Source organism: Lissotriton helveticus, chromosome 1_1 (assembly GCF_964261635.1).
Source record: "Lissotriton helveticus chromosome 1_1, aLisHel1.1, whole genome shotgun sequence".
In the NCBI taxonomy this organism is placed as follows: Eukaryota; Metazoa; Chordata; class Amphibia; order Caudata; family Salamandridae; genus Lissotriton; species Lissotriton helveticus.
The window spans coordinates 932,195,178-932,211,779 of record NC_136057.1 but is presented as its reverse complement, the minus strand read 5'-3'; the positions used below and the strand labels follow the sequence as shown (position 1 = coordinate 932,211,779).

At 41.6% G+C, this 16,602-nt stretch overlaps 1 protein-coding gene across 2 annotated transcripts in view; it reads right to left on the bottom strand.

Moving 5' to 3' along the window:
* USP6NL (USP6 N-terminal like) overlaps window positions 1-16,602 on the bottom strand; it is a 1,161,829-nt gene that overhangs the window by 140,671 nt on the left and 1,004,556 nt on the right. For both annotated transcript variants that reach the window (XM_078676738.1, XM_078676728.1), the window contains exons 10-12: window positions 6,188-6,282; window positions 5,333-5,398; window positions 4,196-4,295 (exon numbers count right to left, since the gene is read on the bottom strand). In XM_078676738.1, coding sequence (XP_078532864.1) covers window positions 4,196-4,295; window positions 5,333-5,398; window positions 6,188-6,282 — 261 coding nt within the window. The remainder of the gene's footprint in view (window positions 1-4,195; window positions 4,296-5,332; window positions 5,399-6,187; window positions 6,283-16,602) is intronic.

Sequence of the window (16,602 nt, the reverse complement as noted above, 5' to 3'; positions counted from 1 at the left end):
CATGTCGTAGTATAAACGGCGTTTCTCAATTCTTGATCTGTAGACAAAAACTGGATACACTGAAGGTGTTTCCAGGAGAACTCGAACCTTTAGAGATTCATCAAAATTGTCTCAGTCTAACGCCTTTATAAAATGTAGCCCCTCTCTGATCCATCTACATTGACACAGCACATGACCCACACACATTTAACATACATAAAAAATGTGGGGAAAGCAAGATGGCACCTCACGGGCGCACCACCAATGGGACCCCTGGTTGGTACTCACCAGGATGGCCCTGTTCTCATCATTGGTGCCATCAAGCCTTAACGAAAACGTGCCTAAACCCAGGGTGGGGAGACAGTGAATGGTGCAATGGACACAACTTATATGTGACAAAACTTACAACATTAGACATATGACATACAACATATAAAATACTGTGCAAAATAGAACCAAAAACCTTTTATTCGTGTTCTAATCTTCGTTGCAACAGTGTACACTTAAATATAAAAAAGAAGAGGAATGTGAATACTACCCATCGATTCACATCCTACTTACAGCCGACATGTTTCATTGCCTTGGTTTTTATCAGGCAATTTCCTCAGGGCAAAACTGATATACCGAAGGGAGATTGGAGCATGCTCACCCATGGGAGCTGCACCTCTGTTTTTATATTCCTCGTGGTTGGTATGAAAGTCACAGCCAACTAAAGGGTAATTATTCTCTACAACAGTATGGGCGTGTTTGACAGTGTTAAACAACTCTCTTTTAAATAATTGAGACGCAGACAGCAGGTAACCTCAGCTATATGTATATTTTTGTTTATTTACAGCACATTACGGCCAGTGGCTTGTGCGGTGGCATTTAATGGTTTTGCCCTGAGGAAATTGCCTGATAAAAACCAAGGCAATGAAACATGTCGGCTGTAAGTAGGATGTGAATCGATGGGTAGTATTCACATTCCTCTTCTTTTTTATATTTAAGTGTACACTGTTGCAACGAAGATTAGAACACGAATAAAAGGTTTTTGGTTCTATTTTGCACAGTATTTTATATGTTGTATGTCATAAGTCTAATGTTGTAAGTTTTGTCACATATAAGTTGTGTCCATTGCACCATTCACTGTCTCCCCACCCTGGGTTTAGGCACGTTTTCGTTAAGGCTTGATGGCACCAATGATGAGAACAGGGCCATCCTGGTGAGTACCAACCAGGGGTCCTATTGGTGGTGCGCCCGTGAGGTGCCATCTTGCTTTCCCCACATTTTTTATGTATGTTAAATGTGTGTGGGTCATGTGCTGTGTCAATGTAGATGGATCAGAGAGGGGCTACATTTTATAAAGGCGTTAGACTGAGACAATTTTGATGAATCTCTAAAGGTTCGAAATCTCCTGGAAACACCTTCAGTGTATCCAGTTTTTGTCTACAGATCAAGAATTGAGAAACGCCGTTAAAACTACGACATGGATGTGTATTGACCTTTTCGTAGAGAAATGGGATGGCCCCAATGATGAAGCATGTCACCGTGGGGCAACCCCGGTGAGTGAGGGGACACTAGAAAAACATTTTTCTTTCTTTTATGGTCACACTGAACGAATAGGGTCAGTTACCTACACGTGAGCTAGGTCCCGGGATCCAATATACAGGATTCCCACTTATGCATTAACCTTTTTGGAGAACGACCTAGTCTCTAGCTCCTCCTTCTCCCTCTTTTTCGTACCTGGGCCTTCTCATTGGACAGCCACAGCTATAACAGCCTGCCCACTCATCTGTGAACAGTAGGAGTGGGACGTCGATCATCATCATATAAGACTACGTGGGAACATGGGGAAGCGTGCTCCAGAAGTGGCTCCATGGAGATTACTGGATGGTAGTGCATTAGGCACGTTTCTGTTAAGTGTCAGGTGCATAGAGCACAATAGGGTCACACCAGGTATCTAGCTGTCTGTGTGTGTAGGTAAAGGTGGGCCTGACATGAGTCAAGGGGGGGGGGGGGACTCGACTCTGGGAAGTCTGGTACAGGAATAAAAGCACGCATCATCCTGCACCAGAAGAGCCGCAGTTATACAACATGCGCATAAAGAAACGAGTGTGAGAACCTCAAAGCCAGCTCAGTGCCACCTTCTCTCACCTTAGACTGTTGGGTTATTGGAGCATGGAGCTTAACAGATAAGAGCTTTACATTTAACATGTAATAGCAAACGCAGATATCTTTTATGTACCTTTGTTTAAGAGCAACACGGAGGCAAGAGTGAAACCGTTCAGTCTGCTGGAGAGGGTTGTACTTGTTGATACGGAGGGTGGCTGTGTCTGAAACCACGCTTGCTTTACGCGATTCTGAAAAGACTTATTATTTAGTGCCAATTGGCTAACCTGCCTCAAGAAAGATGTATCACTTAGCGGCAGATAGATTTATAATGTGCCTTGTATACTTTGGGAGTCAAATTTACTGAAGTTATTGAACACAGTGTGTTCATTTAGCTCTTGGAAGACCACTACGCCCAAAGTATTTCCCTTTACTTTAAACCTAGAGAAAGAAGGAAGAAACTACTGTGGTTAAAATGCAGACTCATGTTTAAGGATATCTAGGATGAAATCTCAGCTTGCACACAAAATATCAAACAGGGTGATCCTGGGCAAGAAAATATGTCATGTACCTGCCTCATTGTACTCAACTGAAAACTTTGGGAGTAGAGTCTCTGATTAGCTAAGAGCTAGGCCTATGTTAAAAAAAATCTTAATTTCAAAATAGTTTTAAGAAAGTGCAATGTATCACACTGAAACACAGATGTAAAAGAAAACAGTTCACTTTTGTATTTATTTCCAGCAGTTTGGTTATATTTTACATGCCTCTGTTGTGGGGTGTGTATAAAGAGTACTTCTATGGCTACACTCCTGCGTTCGCTCTTAGGAATGAGCTAGACCAGAGTGAGTGTGAGTGTGAGAGTGAGTGTGTGTGTGAGAGTGAGTGTGTGTGAGAGAGTGAGAGTGAGTGTGTGTGTGTGTGTGTGTGTGAGAGAGTGAGAGTGAGTGTGTGTGAGAGAGTGAGAGTGAGAGAGTGAGAGTGAGTGTGTGAGAGTGAGAGTGTGAGTGAGTGAGTGTGAGTGTGTGTGAGTGAGTGAGTATGAGTGAGTGTGAGTGTGTGAGTGAGTGTGTGTGTGTGTGTGTGTGTGTGTGTGTGTGTGTTCGTGTTCTGAATAAACGTCTTTCACAATTATAGAACTCATATGTGTACAACACGTGACCGTACACTCTGTCTCTCTGAAACTGAATATAAAATGTTGGAATGAGCAGCATATTACATTGGTGCCTTGTACCCCATGATGACAAGGGTTGGGATAAGGATACATGAAAGAAAGCGGGTGCAGACCCATGCTTGCTTCTTCTGCTCCAAGATCTCAGGATCCTGGACGTCTGGGGCAGAACGAGTGAATGAAGTGCAGTACTCCTCTTGCAGGCAGTGCAGCGGGCATTTATGAGAAAACAATATGGCAGGTGTTTCTGCAGAACGGAGGACAAGAATCTTCTAAAGAAACTGGGGGGTGACTGAGCAAGCAGCTGCTTAACTGAGTGTCAGAGAATGAATCCACAAATAAGAGTTGTGTGCCTGTGGGGTTATAATAGGAAAAGCTAACTCAGACAGGAGTGGCAGAAGCAGGGAGTATATAGAAGGCTTTCACAGTGAAAAGTATCACCCTTTAACTGTTAATGACGCTCGAAACGCAAATTATGCGTCATTTACACTTATAAATATTGATGAAATCAAGAGACAACAAATCAACCGGAAGAGCGTTGAAGCCTACTAATGTCTAATAACGTTCTTGCTGTTTGAGACTTGTAAAATGCTGCAGTGAAATTGAAGTTCTGAAATAATAAATGTTCTAACTTTGTGAAATTCAACTGTTCTACTTCATTTTAATCGATTGTAGTTGTAAAAAAAGAAAATCTACAGGTCTAAGGGGAAAACGTAACTTTTATCACTTCACTTGGTACATACAGTACAAACAATTCTACCTTCAAATCTAGGGCCTTAGAAATGCACATTAGGTCATGGATTTGAGGCAGAGTATTTACACTTTTGTGCAGCGACAACTAAAGTAGGTTAAAAGGGTAGATAAACAATGGACTATAATCCTGAATCAGAGGCAGAAAGTAGTGGTTAACATTTTGCATCAGGTTTCCTATTCAGGTTTGTGGACATAAGAGACTCTTACTTCGGTGCAGTTTCAAAATCGTGTAAGACATTGCAGTGAGTACTCGCTCTCCTTCTAGTATGTAGATGTCCCATATCCTTAGGCTTAAAGTAAACGGAGTCTATAACAAGAACACAAAAGAAGTATTGTCAAGTGTAGTTAGTGTATAACGTTTTACTAACACTTCAAACATGACCTGGAAAATATTGAAGAATCATTCATTCGTTAACGTCAGAGTATTCTACAAGTTTTGGTGAGCCACACATTCAAAATTTACGCAGTGTGTGAGCGAGTGTGTGCATGAGTAAGCATATGAAGGCCAAAGATGTGGCCTGATTATATTGCTGCCCAATTGGCATTTTGTCATAACCTTAAGAGCGGACGGAAAGTAGACTATGGAATAGAGGTTTTACCTTTCCTCCTGGATGGAGGTGTGTATGGTCACAGTGGACCTGTTGGGAACGAAAACTACTAAGAGGCCATCATTCGAGAAGATATTTGGAATGCAATTTGGTTGACAATGGAGCAAATTTCAAAGACATTCACGCGCAACACCATATTTCAGTTAAAGAATTTGGGGTAAAGTAGAACAAAATCAATGCAGCTCATGGCATTATATAGCTTACATTGGTGGTTATCCATAATGTAAACGTCACTGTGTAAAAAGACAGCAAAGAAGAGTAGTGACCACATGCTAAAGAGATTTCAAATAAAAAGGGACATTAATTTTTTTTTTTTAAAGCGCAGGGCTGCAGGTAGTGTTTGATGGTGTTAAATAATAGATTCAACCAGATAGAACAGTCGAAGAGGGTCATGTCTCACCACAACCAAGAGTTTACACGGCTCCTTAAAAAACACTAAGTGTGCTTGTGTTTAATATATATTGTTAACGATAAGCACATTTTGTTGGCTTTTCTATCAATAAATGCATTCCAAACATTAAAAACAAGCATTCAAAATATATTACCAAATATTTCACTGATTCTACATATATCGGTGCCAAGCCACCTCATTAAAATTGACCTACTCTTGCGTTACCTTGTCTTCTTTCACCTCGTTTCCAATGTTAGCATGCTATCGATATCAAACATGCTGCTGTATGCAAAATAATACTAATTAACCATGTGAAAAACCCAAGGAAATACATAGATTACAAACCCGATCCAAGAAACACTGGAAAAACCACTTCATTGTATACAGGCTGGAGTGGAGCTCCTGTGAATCCTGCAAAGAAGGAACAGTTGAATGTCATTTTACAACAGGACCACAGGGTTTGGAGTCTATAACATAACTGACAGACAGCTGGTAGATGTATACATCCCTGGCCAGGGAGGACCATGAATTGAGATTATAGGTCCTGTGTTGGATGTCATTTTAAAGTCTAAATACGTTTTGTAACAGCCAGTCATCTTCTGAATACCTGTATCTCAACGTCAACCAATTTACACCAGTTGGCTGACACTGCTTTACTTTCACACATTTAATTGAGCACTACAGAGCAGTAGATAAATCTGTGTGGAGTACTTCTATTACACTGCAGTTTTCAGATGTATGTTTGATTACAAACTGATTAATCTAAGGAAGAAAGTGAACAGGATGAAGCCGATAAGTCTCGATAGAGAGACGAAGAAATGTTAACTGGCTTGACGGAGTTGGTCATGTCTTAGAGAAAGGTCATCCTAGCCACGCAACCTACAGACATATTGAGTTTCATAAGCTTTAGGAAAGATACCCGATTAAAGCACAACGGACCTCGGGTGTCCAAGATGGTATTGTCCTGACCAAGCCCTATTTCTCAAATCTCGTACCCAGTACGTAAGGGCAAGTTTGATACAGACATTGGGATAATGGCATGTTAAATATCCTTTAATGAATGTGAGTAATCCATTTTGTCCATCTCCTGGAAATGAACAGCCTAGGAACAGTTACAGCCCAGTTGGTGTGGTCAACAACTGGGCTAACCCTTCTACATGAATAATCCTCAATAAAACAAAAACTGAACAATTCACTTACCAAGTGCTGCTTAAGTTTATTCATAAATTTCTTCAATATCCTATCATGATGCTCTTGGAACCTCATAAGTTTTGGGAAGCCAGGGACAAAAAATCCTGTGAGAAAACAAAGTGGTATGGGTTTCAAAAGAGACAAACTGATATCTAAAAGCACAATTAAAAAAAGAAAAACATTTTTCTATCAAGTATTTAGACTTTAAGCTTTGGCATTCTGAACCAAAACTGTTACATACATTCTATGAAAAATAAACACAATACAAAATACTTGCACCAAATAAAATAATTCAACTTTTGTTTTTTGCAACCAGGCTAACTCAGTAGCCCAATACAGTTATTCCAGATTAAACTGCTTGTGTGTGCTCATGGACGTAGCTTCAAGGTGGGGTGGGGGAGAATGTTTGGAGTGTTATACCCCCCCTCCCCCACCACCTGATAAATGTATTTTCTGATAAATAGTTGTATACAGGTGCTTTCAGTCGGGTATCATGACCAGGGGTGTTTACAGAGACAAAAAAAGCAGAATCTCTCTCTCTCGAACTGCCTCCAAATGCTGGTTATTTTACTAAATGTTTTGTTTTCGCTCTTAATAATGTAATATATGTAAATGTAATATACTTGTAAAGCGCACAGCTGCCCCAGCAACGGGGCGTCCCGGCGCTGTATAACTCTGGGGAACCCGTCCTGGCTTTCCCTGTGGTATGGTCCCTTGCTGGGAGTCCCCAAGGTGGAGCCAGGCATCCCCGGAATTGGTGGGGCCGTTGTGGAGATTAGGCAAGCTAATGCCCAGAGTTGCCGAGTGGAACCCCTGATTATAGTAAGCACCGAAGCGAGAATTATCGAGTCCGCTGACCAAGGTCCACGACCCTGCCGCGTCGGGAATTGAACCCTGGTCCCGGCATGACTTCTGCTCTCAGGCCTGCCGCCTCTAACCAGTGAGCCACACTACTCTAATACTTCTACCAATCCGTATTCCTCTCCCTTTCCAGTGTTCCTTAGGCCCCTCTCATGCACCCTACTTCTGGTATAATGTACTGAAACATGATATGACAGCCTGATTGTCGGAAAATCTGAAGCTCACACCCCCTCAATCTTACTGACCAAGCTACGCCCCTCGGTTGGTTTTACAGATGTCTTGTGACAACAAACTATTGTTAATAGATTGTGTAATATAAAAGATGAATGTAAGGATTGCAAAAAGTATCTTTAACCAGTGGTGTAGCAAGGGTGAGGGACCGTTCTTATCGCTGGGGACCGCCACCTCTCCGGGCAGGCTTGTCAGCAAGAAAAGAGGAAGGCCACGTGGGCCCACCTACTTGTGTCATAGATAATCTCTGGGTTCGCACTCGCCCCTGCTAGGTCCCGGGGTGCTAACCCCCGGGACATAGCAGTTTCTTGTGGCCTAGCAGGACTTTTACTGCTCCAGCCAAGCCACAGCAAAAGCTCTGTTTCCAACAGGCAGGAGCGGCGAAATGCTTTCGCTTGCTGGAAGCGGAGCAGAGTTGTTTCAGACACAGGTAGCTATATGTTTAGAAGCTACCTATGTTTGACTTAAATGCCATCTTTAGCAGGATGCGGGGAGCCAGCAGGGACCCCGGATGCATTCAGGTTCCCCTCACAGTCCCTGTGGAGACTGAATGCCCTGGGTGCACCCAGGAGATATGGCCGGGCCCAGGGGATGAGGTCCCTGAGGCCGAAATAGGACCTTAGAGGGGCCCACATGGCCCTTCTCCACCATCTGAAAAAGATCATTCACACGCTGATACAGTCACACACTCACTTAGATCACACATTAGTGATGGTATTACTCAATAGTACAACTAGCATACTAATCTAACTTTTGTAGGTCTATCTAACCTACCAAATCATGGCGGGTTTACATCATGCCCGCCTACCACATCTTTGGCAATATACAGAGTGCCCTGATAGCACCCTAGGGAAAACTGAAAGTTGTGGTCTAAAGTGTTGAATATCACACACCAGCAGTTTATAACCTGGGGTGCATGGCTCCTGTTCCGGGCAATGGGACCGTCTAGATAATTAAATATTACCAGATTAAGTATGTAAATAAAAAGGCATATTGACATTTTTAAAAAAGCTCTGTAAATGTGAAGGTGTTGGAAACTGGTGGCTTGAAATTAAGTTAGTATCCTTATCTTGATTCGCAGGAGCAAACCAAGTATTTCATTTTTTGTGTAATTGTTTGGCGTCATCATTTTTCTGTGTTTGTGTATTGTTTTGAGCTTCAAATCGCAGAAATTGCTTAGGCCTTAGGTCCCTGGCTTCCACTAGCGATTCAGTGGAGATCCACAGAAATCTAAGGGTCAAGAAATACTGTCACAGACTGATCAAATTGTGATGTGCACAACATTTAGCACGGAGCTGATTGCTATAACATCACTATTTGGCAGACGGATAGAGACGAGATTTGGAGCAATGAGAGCAAAAATGAAACAGGATCAGTTGAAATGTTATGGTAAGAGCGAGAAATGTGAGATTAAGGGGCACACTGGGAATAACTGGTGATGCAGTCTAGGTTCTCTAGTGCTGAACCCAAAAGTCATCATGTCAATGCCATTCTGGTCAACAGCATTGTTTATCACAAAAGCAAGACCTACCGGATGCTGCAAGGATGGCGGTCTGCAGCTGTGGGTTTAAACCCACTTATGAAATATCTATATTTAGATGTTGAAAGCTAGACCAGTAAGGCGGTAAGACTCTTCCTAATGGGCAAGGTCCCATTTCAATTTACTTGATACTTCCGAACAACATCAATGCCAAACCACACAAACAGATGCAGTCACTGATGTTTACTGCCTATTTGGCTGGCTGTGTACATGGCTAATCCCTTCCGGCAATCTTGGGCCTGGTTCACATGTGCTGTAGATGTATGCTCCCTCATAAAAACTGAAAGGTTCCAGTTGGATACGTAATAATTGGAAGCGGACTTGTACTTTTTGTGTGAGGTTATAATTTCTAACAAATCCTCCCTCCCCCCAATTGTTTAAGCTCAGTCCATATTTTCAAGGTCAACGCAAGATGCTGTTGATGAGCTCAGACCATAATTCTCTCGCTGTGAAGCTCACGGAGAGAAAGTATTTCTATATTTGCAACAGCTGCAGGTCAGCAAAGGCAATCACTAAGACCATGCGGCACATTCTGAGAGCAGAGGCAAACAAGAGGTCGCTGCAAGATAGTGTAGGGATGCTGCTGAATTATACACAACTTAGTAGCGGCTCAGCTTCACGTCTCCCAGACCACATCATTCAGGGCGAGCCGGTGGAGTAGTTGCTTCTTGGTAGGACTGTGTTGGTAGCCTGCTAGGTTGCTACAGGCCTGTTCTCAAGTTTTAGGACAAGGAGAAGGCAATTTCTCTAAGAGTTGCAGGCAAATTCACTTTCAATAATCCAAACAATAGACAACATAGGTGTGGGTGTTTTTTTAAGCAGCATTCAAACTGAAACAGTTTTATCCTGCTTTACCATTGCAGCACCTACCAGAGGGATCCCGGTGATTTCCTTGGAAAATACAGTTAGAGGTTTTTTTTTCTCAGAGTTCAAAATTTTGTATCTTCTGTATGCGAATAAGCAGGAATTTTCTGGTAGTTGAGTGTAGTTGAGTGTGCAATCAAGTCCAATATTAACAGTCACAATCTAAGTGAGGCAAAGCTAATTGATCTATATCAACTTTCTGGTGGTCAAGTGGCTGCTGGCTGACATTGGCATTTCGTCCAATCCCCTAATCTCTGGAATGCCAATAAGTTATGAGATAGTAAAAAGTTTCTTATTATCATGGCAATGAGAGAAAGCATTAGGAGGTGCACAATTATATATATATATATATACATATACATACACAGAGAACATGGAACCACCGGGACAGCAGGTGTCTAGAGGAAAGGCGGGGGCTCCCATGGTCTGTAGGGTGGCTCCAAATGGGTGGAAGGGAGTCCTGGTCAGATAGAGATATTTTGGAGAATTAAAAAGAGGAAAGGAACCAGAGGTGAAATACCAGGACAGCAGTCAGGGCAGAGAAAAGGAGGGTCTGCAAACAGTAATTTTTTTTACCTGTAAGGAAAATGCTGGAAACACTTTGGCTTCATTGTGAGGGGAACAGGTTGAGTTTTGTAGGGGATGAAGAAACTGAAAGGAATGGGAGGGAGGAGAAGAGGTGGGGTTAATTACTATTAAAGCCAGGGAGGGAAGAATCAGTCAGGTGAGGATGCAGAATGGGAACAGTACAATTCCTTACTTAGGAAACCTGTTTCAAGAAAGTGTGGGGAATGCAAAGGGAGGAGGAAGAATTCAGAATGGGAACAGCACCAATCCTTACATGCTTCAGGTTAAGGAAATCCGTGCCCACTTTGAGGGAAAGAGAGGCCAAGAGTGACACCTGGAGCTAACTGAACTGTTGAAAGAGGGGTCAGACACTAAAGTGGGTAATGTGAACGCTTAATACTGTTGATACAATTCGTAAGGACTAACATAGCATTTGCAAGTATATGTTCTATACATAGTTTTTATTAGTGAATATCTTTACGTTGGGTGTCTCCCAGAAGAGATGCGGATAAATGCTTACTTGTCATACTGAAAAAAATCACATTTAACTGAAAAAAATACTTTGTGTACTGGGTGATCCCTTACAGGAACTCATATTCAATGACATAAGGAAGGTGAACATGTTGAGACTTTTGAGGCCATAAGACAAGCGTATAACTTCTGTTTGCCACAAAGGGCAAGAACCAATTTAGCACTGCTCTTAACATGCAGAAATGGAGGAAAACACTATATACTACTACATCAAAGCATTTAGTAGCCGATGAGGAGTGAAGCTGCGCCTCCTAAGGTGTAGAGTTTAAGACATCATCATTACAACATCTGTAGACATAAAACGGAAAGAGTGCAGCCAAACAGAGCCTTATAATTGAAGAACCCCCCACACTAGCCATTACTTAACAGTATAGAATAGTACACAAGGCACTGCAATGCTTGAGGGAATTAAGGTCTTGAATAAAAAACACTCGGGTGAAAGGCAGGATGAGGATAGCAATGCAATCACGAACACATGCTAGTGATTATTAGAGAAATAGCACAATATTAACAGCCCAACAGGATCAGACACTCAGAAGATCACACCCTTTGGAGACGTGTTACCAGCAGCGGAGTAGGTGATGAAGGGACGGGTTATAAGGAAAGGTGAGAAGCAGTCGTCAAGAACGAGTAACTGAGGAAAAGCTAGCAGTATTCAAGGCGTACACACTATTAATCCTCCACAAAGCATTTATTATGGAATACCTATGATGAGAAGTGCAATGGCCAAAGCCAAATAAAAAAAACGTATAACAAGTGTAATCTGAATTTAAAAACGGTGGCATGAAAAATAATGAAGAAAAAAATGGCGTTGGTGTAAACTAGACATGGCCTTCTCTCTCCAGACCACACAATAGTAAGATGAAAATTCCAGATGGTCACCATGATTTATCGGGCAAAGGAATCCGCACGCCTGAAGAAGTACAGGGAACAGAGATATTTATACAAAAGGGTATTCTGTGAAGGCGATAATGTGAAAAACAAGTACTAAGTAGACTCAAATCTCTAGTGGATACATTACCTGTGGTGCACCTCACCTGGAATTCAATTACTGAAGCTTGGGTTATACGTGAGTAAAAGCTGATGATTGAATTAATGATCATGATTTTATTTAGTTTTGGTACCACTTATATTGCCCAAATTGACATTGCTCCATTAACTACCTCGGAAGGATATAATCATCGAATCTGCCATATTAGGATACGAACATGAGAACTTTGTTAACCACCCACACAAAGGGAATTTTAAGGCTTAAGAGCAAGGACCCCTTTGAAATGTATTTGAGGTAAGCACCAATATTTTTTTATATAGTTTATATTGTTGTTTTCTTCTGGTTTCCCTAATTTCACACATACATTACAATATCTAACTAGTAATCTCTCACTTCAAAAATAATTAAAACCGTGTTTTTGTACTTGCAATACAACATTTTACAGCTGCTATTAGCACGAATTTAATTTCTCTCTTTCTTCCTGAGATTACATTAGAAAAGAACATTTCAGGTGCTGTTTTTTCCTGTACACAGTGAACAAAATCGAATGCCACCCGTTCACCCTGTGTTCAATTAGGCCACATGCTACCTCAGGCTTTGTGCAAATGTGTTTGGGCGCCAGAACCTTTCAAACAATTATAACACATTCAGGGAACCAAGTTTAACAAACATTTTCATTGCAGGGAACTTGGAAAGAGAACGTGCATTCCAGGCACGGTAAGACTTTTAGCCTCTTACCTCACAGTCGGTACCTGTCTTTCTGACTTCTAAAGTGAGTTTTTAAACACACCGGTGACAGGCTAGCAATTAGGCTTGGAGCTACTGAAGGCTTTTGTGAACACAGCTGAAAGGTGCAGCCCTGCTCTAAAAGAGCAGAGTTAACCCATTCAAGGGAACGGTTGTACCCTACACTACAGCTATCTGAGTTATATGTACCAGTAGCTCACATTATAGCAATGGCATTAGGAAGTGACACACATGTATGCATGCACTCATCAGAAAATAATAAAGGTATCCATCCCCTTTGAGCTACACCTGACATGTTAAACTAGGATAATGTACCGCTTGTCCATTATCTTATAAAAACCCTAGGAAAATGATCCTCAGTCGAACCAAAGCAACCAGAATACCACAGTAAGACAGCTTGCAAGTCTGAGAGAGTACTAAAAGAGGGTTCTTTAAGCTATTCACTTTTGGGAAGAACCAGAATCCCATTCACTATGTCGTCCCACTCCACTCATAAAAAAGAAGGGCTGTGGATTTTACATCAGGCTTTCTTAAGGAAGACCCACAGTAGATTTTTCATTTGTACGCATAACGCTGGCTCATTTTATTTTATGTTAATCGAGATTTTTATAGCACTGCATTGCCATCAGTAAGGCCTCACGGTGTTGTCATGTTCCAGTAACCCCTCAGTGAGGAAAGATTACAAAATGGATCACACACTAGCTATCCAAAATCTAGGTTCAATCTCTACTATAAATACGATGATCACTATAGTTCAAGTGTGTGTTTAGGTATGCCTGAGGATAAAAGAAGCTCTGTCATCATGAAAAGGGTTATTTTTAGGACTTTGCGATCTACCTATTTAGATCCCCGGAAGTATGCATAAGTATCAAGACAGTTACTGTGAAATCTATAGTGATCTAACAAGTATGGGGAATGGGGTCCCTCGCTCGCCCGTCGCAATGGATCCACGAGATCCAGCGAGGGTGAAGCTAGGTGCTGAGCGGGTGCTGAGCGTTGCGGGCGTAAGAGACCTTACTTTGGAGACATCATTCTAACCAGATAAGTTGTATGAATGGAATCCTGCCAGTTCTAAAATTCTCCTTTGTGTGTATTTGTTTCTCTCTCCCCCTTATTTACAGGGTGTGCCATTGTCGCTCCCACCCCCCTCCTGTGTTCTATGGGGCGTGGATCTATTTCTTTACAAGTGAGGACATTCATCCTATATCTTGTATTTTGTGTTGTGTGCGTGGGTAATGTATATACCACGGCCAGCAGTGTCACGGCGCATCGCACCGGGATGCTGCCTCAACGTTGCTTTTCCCTCGGGGTCCATTCCCTGACACCCCACCATAGGTAGCAAGATATTTCTTGTACTTCCTCACAAGTAGACTTAGACATGACTAGTCTGCCTGCTTAGCCACTGTTGCTATACCACACATATGCAACAGCCTGCGCTGAATAGATTTAATCAGCGTTAGTTGAGGCCCCTCCACTTCGGATTTCGGCATGAGTTCAACTACGCAACCCAGACATACCGGCCACGGCCCTTGATAGGTATGCTAGCACGTGTCAAGCCACAAAGTCACTCTTTATGGCCACTGTACATATGCACAAACCAATGATATGATATCTTTGTGTTTATGTTTGTATTTGTCTGTCTGTCATTTTTTCTACCTACAGACTCCTAGGTTCCTCGCAAAAGAAGTAAAACCCCACTACTTATGAGTTTGTTTCTTTTTCTTTTTGCACCAATTTACACATAGTGCTATTTTTAACTTTCACGACCATTGGCAGGGCGGGCCTTAGCGCGCCCCTCCTGTCATTGGCACACTCGCTTACCGGTCCTGATGAAAGCCCAGTAAAGTAAAACATAAAAACGGGCAGAAACATGTTGACCTTCTTTACAGGGTAAACACCAGTATAAAGTAATTGGCTAGTTTCCCTTCACATATCTCATTTTTTAATATGTCAGGTTGACCAATGAATAAAGTTTTGTTTGGTACAACCTTTGACATTTTTAACCTCAGTATATTTTTTCACACTTCATCTTCACACAAAAACCTGCTCCGCAGTCTCCTGGCGTCGCAGCACACCGGGGAGGTATTCGATCTCTCCCGGTGGACCCGATGATGAAGCATGTCACCACTAGGGTGAGTGAGGGTTTCCTGAAAAAACAGTGTATTTTTTCTTGAAATTTGGTCTTACCATCGGACCATTTACAACTGGCCTCAGACTTCACGTGCGACACCCACCTCCTTTATATACTTTATCTTTATGGTCACTCTTCTTTTGATTACCTGTATATTGCTTGGGGACTAAGAGTGCCCTAAAACCCTCTCTCTCCTTTTGTTGAGATATAGAGAGAGGAGATGGTGCAGCAACTTTGAAGTAATGGTGGAAGTTTTTTGACAACAGCTGTAGTTCAGAATGTGCGCAATATCACAGTGAACGTGGGTGCTTAGAGAGTAAGTCTGCCTGGGAAGGAAACAACAATTTACAACCTACATTTCAGCCACAATTACTGAAATGAATTTTTTATTACCTGTTTAGGCAAGAAACTCATGAACAGTTTTCACTGCCAGCTTGACTTTGCTTTCTCTGAAGAAACAACTGGCAGATGCCTTTCCCATTTGTGCACGGTATTTTAAATGTACATCTCTGTTACAAACTTAGAGAAGAGGAAGCATTTCTAAAACTTTCAGAGGTGAGAGGTTATTTGGCAGAAAGACACAATTAGGGCAAAGATAGGGCTACTTCTGTGTCAGAGGGTTTCCTGGAGTGTGAAAGGTAATTATTTTTCTCGCTATGAGAGTAGATAATCGGGAGATGTTATGACACAGTCTGATGTTCACACCGAGCTTCATAATTCTTCTAACACAGTTTGTTAAGGAGCCAGCTAGTAGAATTCAGACACTGCTCGAAATTAAATGCTTTCACTACATTTGGAATCTCGGGTACAAAAGAAATTCCTTCCTGAAGGGACTTTGAAACAGGTGTCATAGTTGCTCGTCACATTGGGGTGATTTAAACATTGGTTAAATGAGCTGAACGCTGACACAAATGCTATTTCAAACTGGAACATAATTCACAAAAGAAAGACAAAGACAAAAACATTCCTATCTCAAACTGGAACATAATAATTTATAAAGGAAAGACAAAAACAATGTACCACTACACAGCTTTCTTAGAGGATGGTCACCGTTCTAGGATGATAAAATATTTAGAAAACATGTAAATAATAGACAGTTTTACATGTTTTACTGAACGAAAATCAACAGATGGTTCTGAAAATATTTGTAAACTACCCACTAAAACATACCATGATTTTTTTTCTCACAACTGTACACATCCAGTCTTTTTATAAGACTTTGCTGGGTAGAAGCAAACAAGCCACATACCACTATGCTAGCTAGCTGGATTTTGCTGAAGGGGCTTCAGATGGAAGCAAGCATTCACTCAACTCAATTTTTAAAAAGTATGTTCAGTCACATCTTTCCAGATTTAAATTCCAAGCAGAAAAGAAAACGTTATAACCCTGTAACTCAGTTCTTTGCTACATAAGACACTTATTAGCAAGCTCAGACCCATGAGGCTGTGGAACCCGGTATGTTTAAAAAATCTTGTTTCAGCATCTTTTATACTTCATTTGGATTAGGTGCATGTAGTTCTGTGGTCCGACGAGACTGAAAAGTTTCCACGATACTTTTGTTGTTACACCATCTCAGATAACATTTAGTAGCATAAAGGGAAATAAAATCCCACGATACACTACGCAGAAAGAGAAAACTCTGTGTGATCGAACAGACCAAGTTTAATAAAATACAACTGGTCACTTTATCGGACTGCCGGAGATACTGAGGGATGGAAGGGATGAGCCCAAATGCAACGTAGGGCAAAAACCTGATGCCTTAGAATACTGTAAAGAGATCTGTAGAGATTGCCTTTGATGAGTCAACACCGACCAGATTAAACGTCAAAACTCTCTCTCTAGTGATATCGAGAAACTTTCAAATTACTTCCTTGAACAGTTTCCAGACGCTTGCTTAAGAAGCAACCTATTTCCTTCCAGGAAATATTCCACTGTTAATTCATTTTGATGTTGGTTTCGTC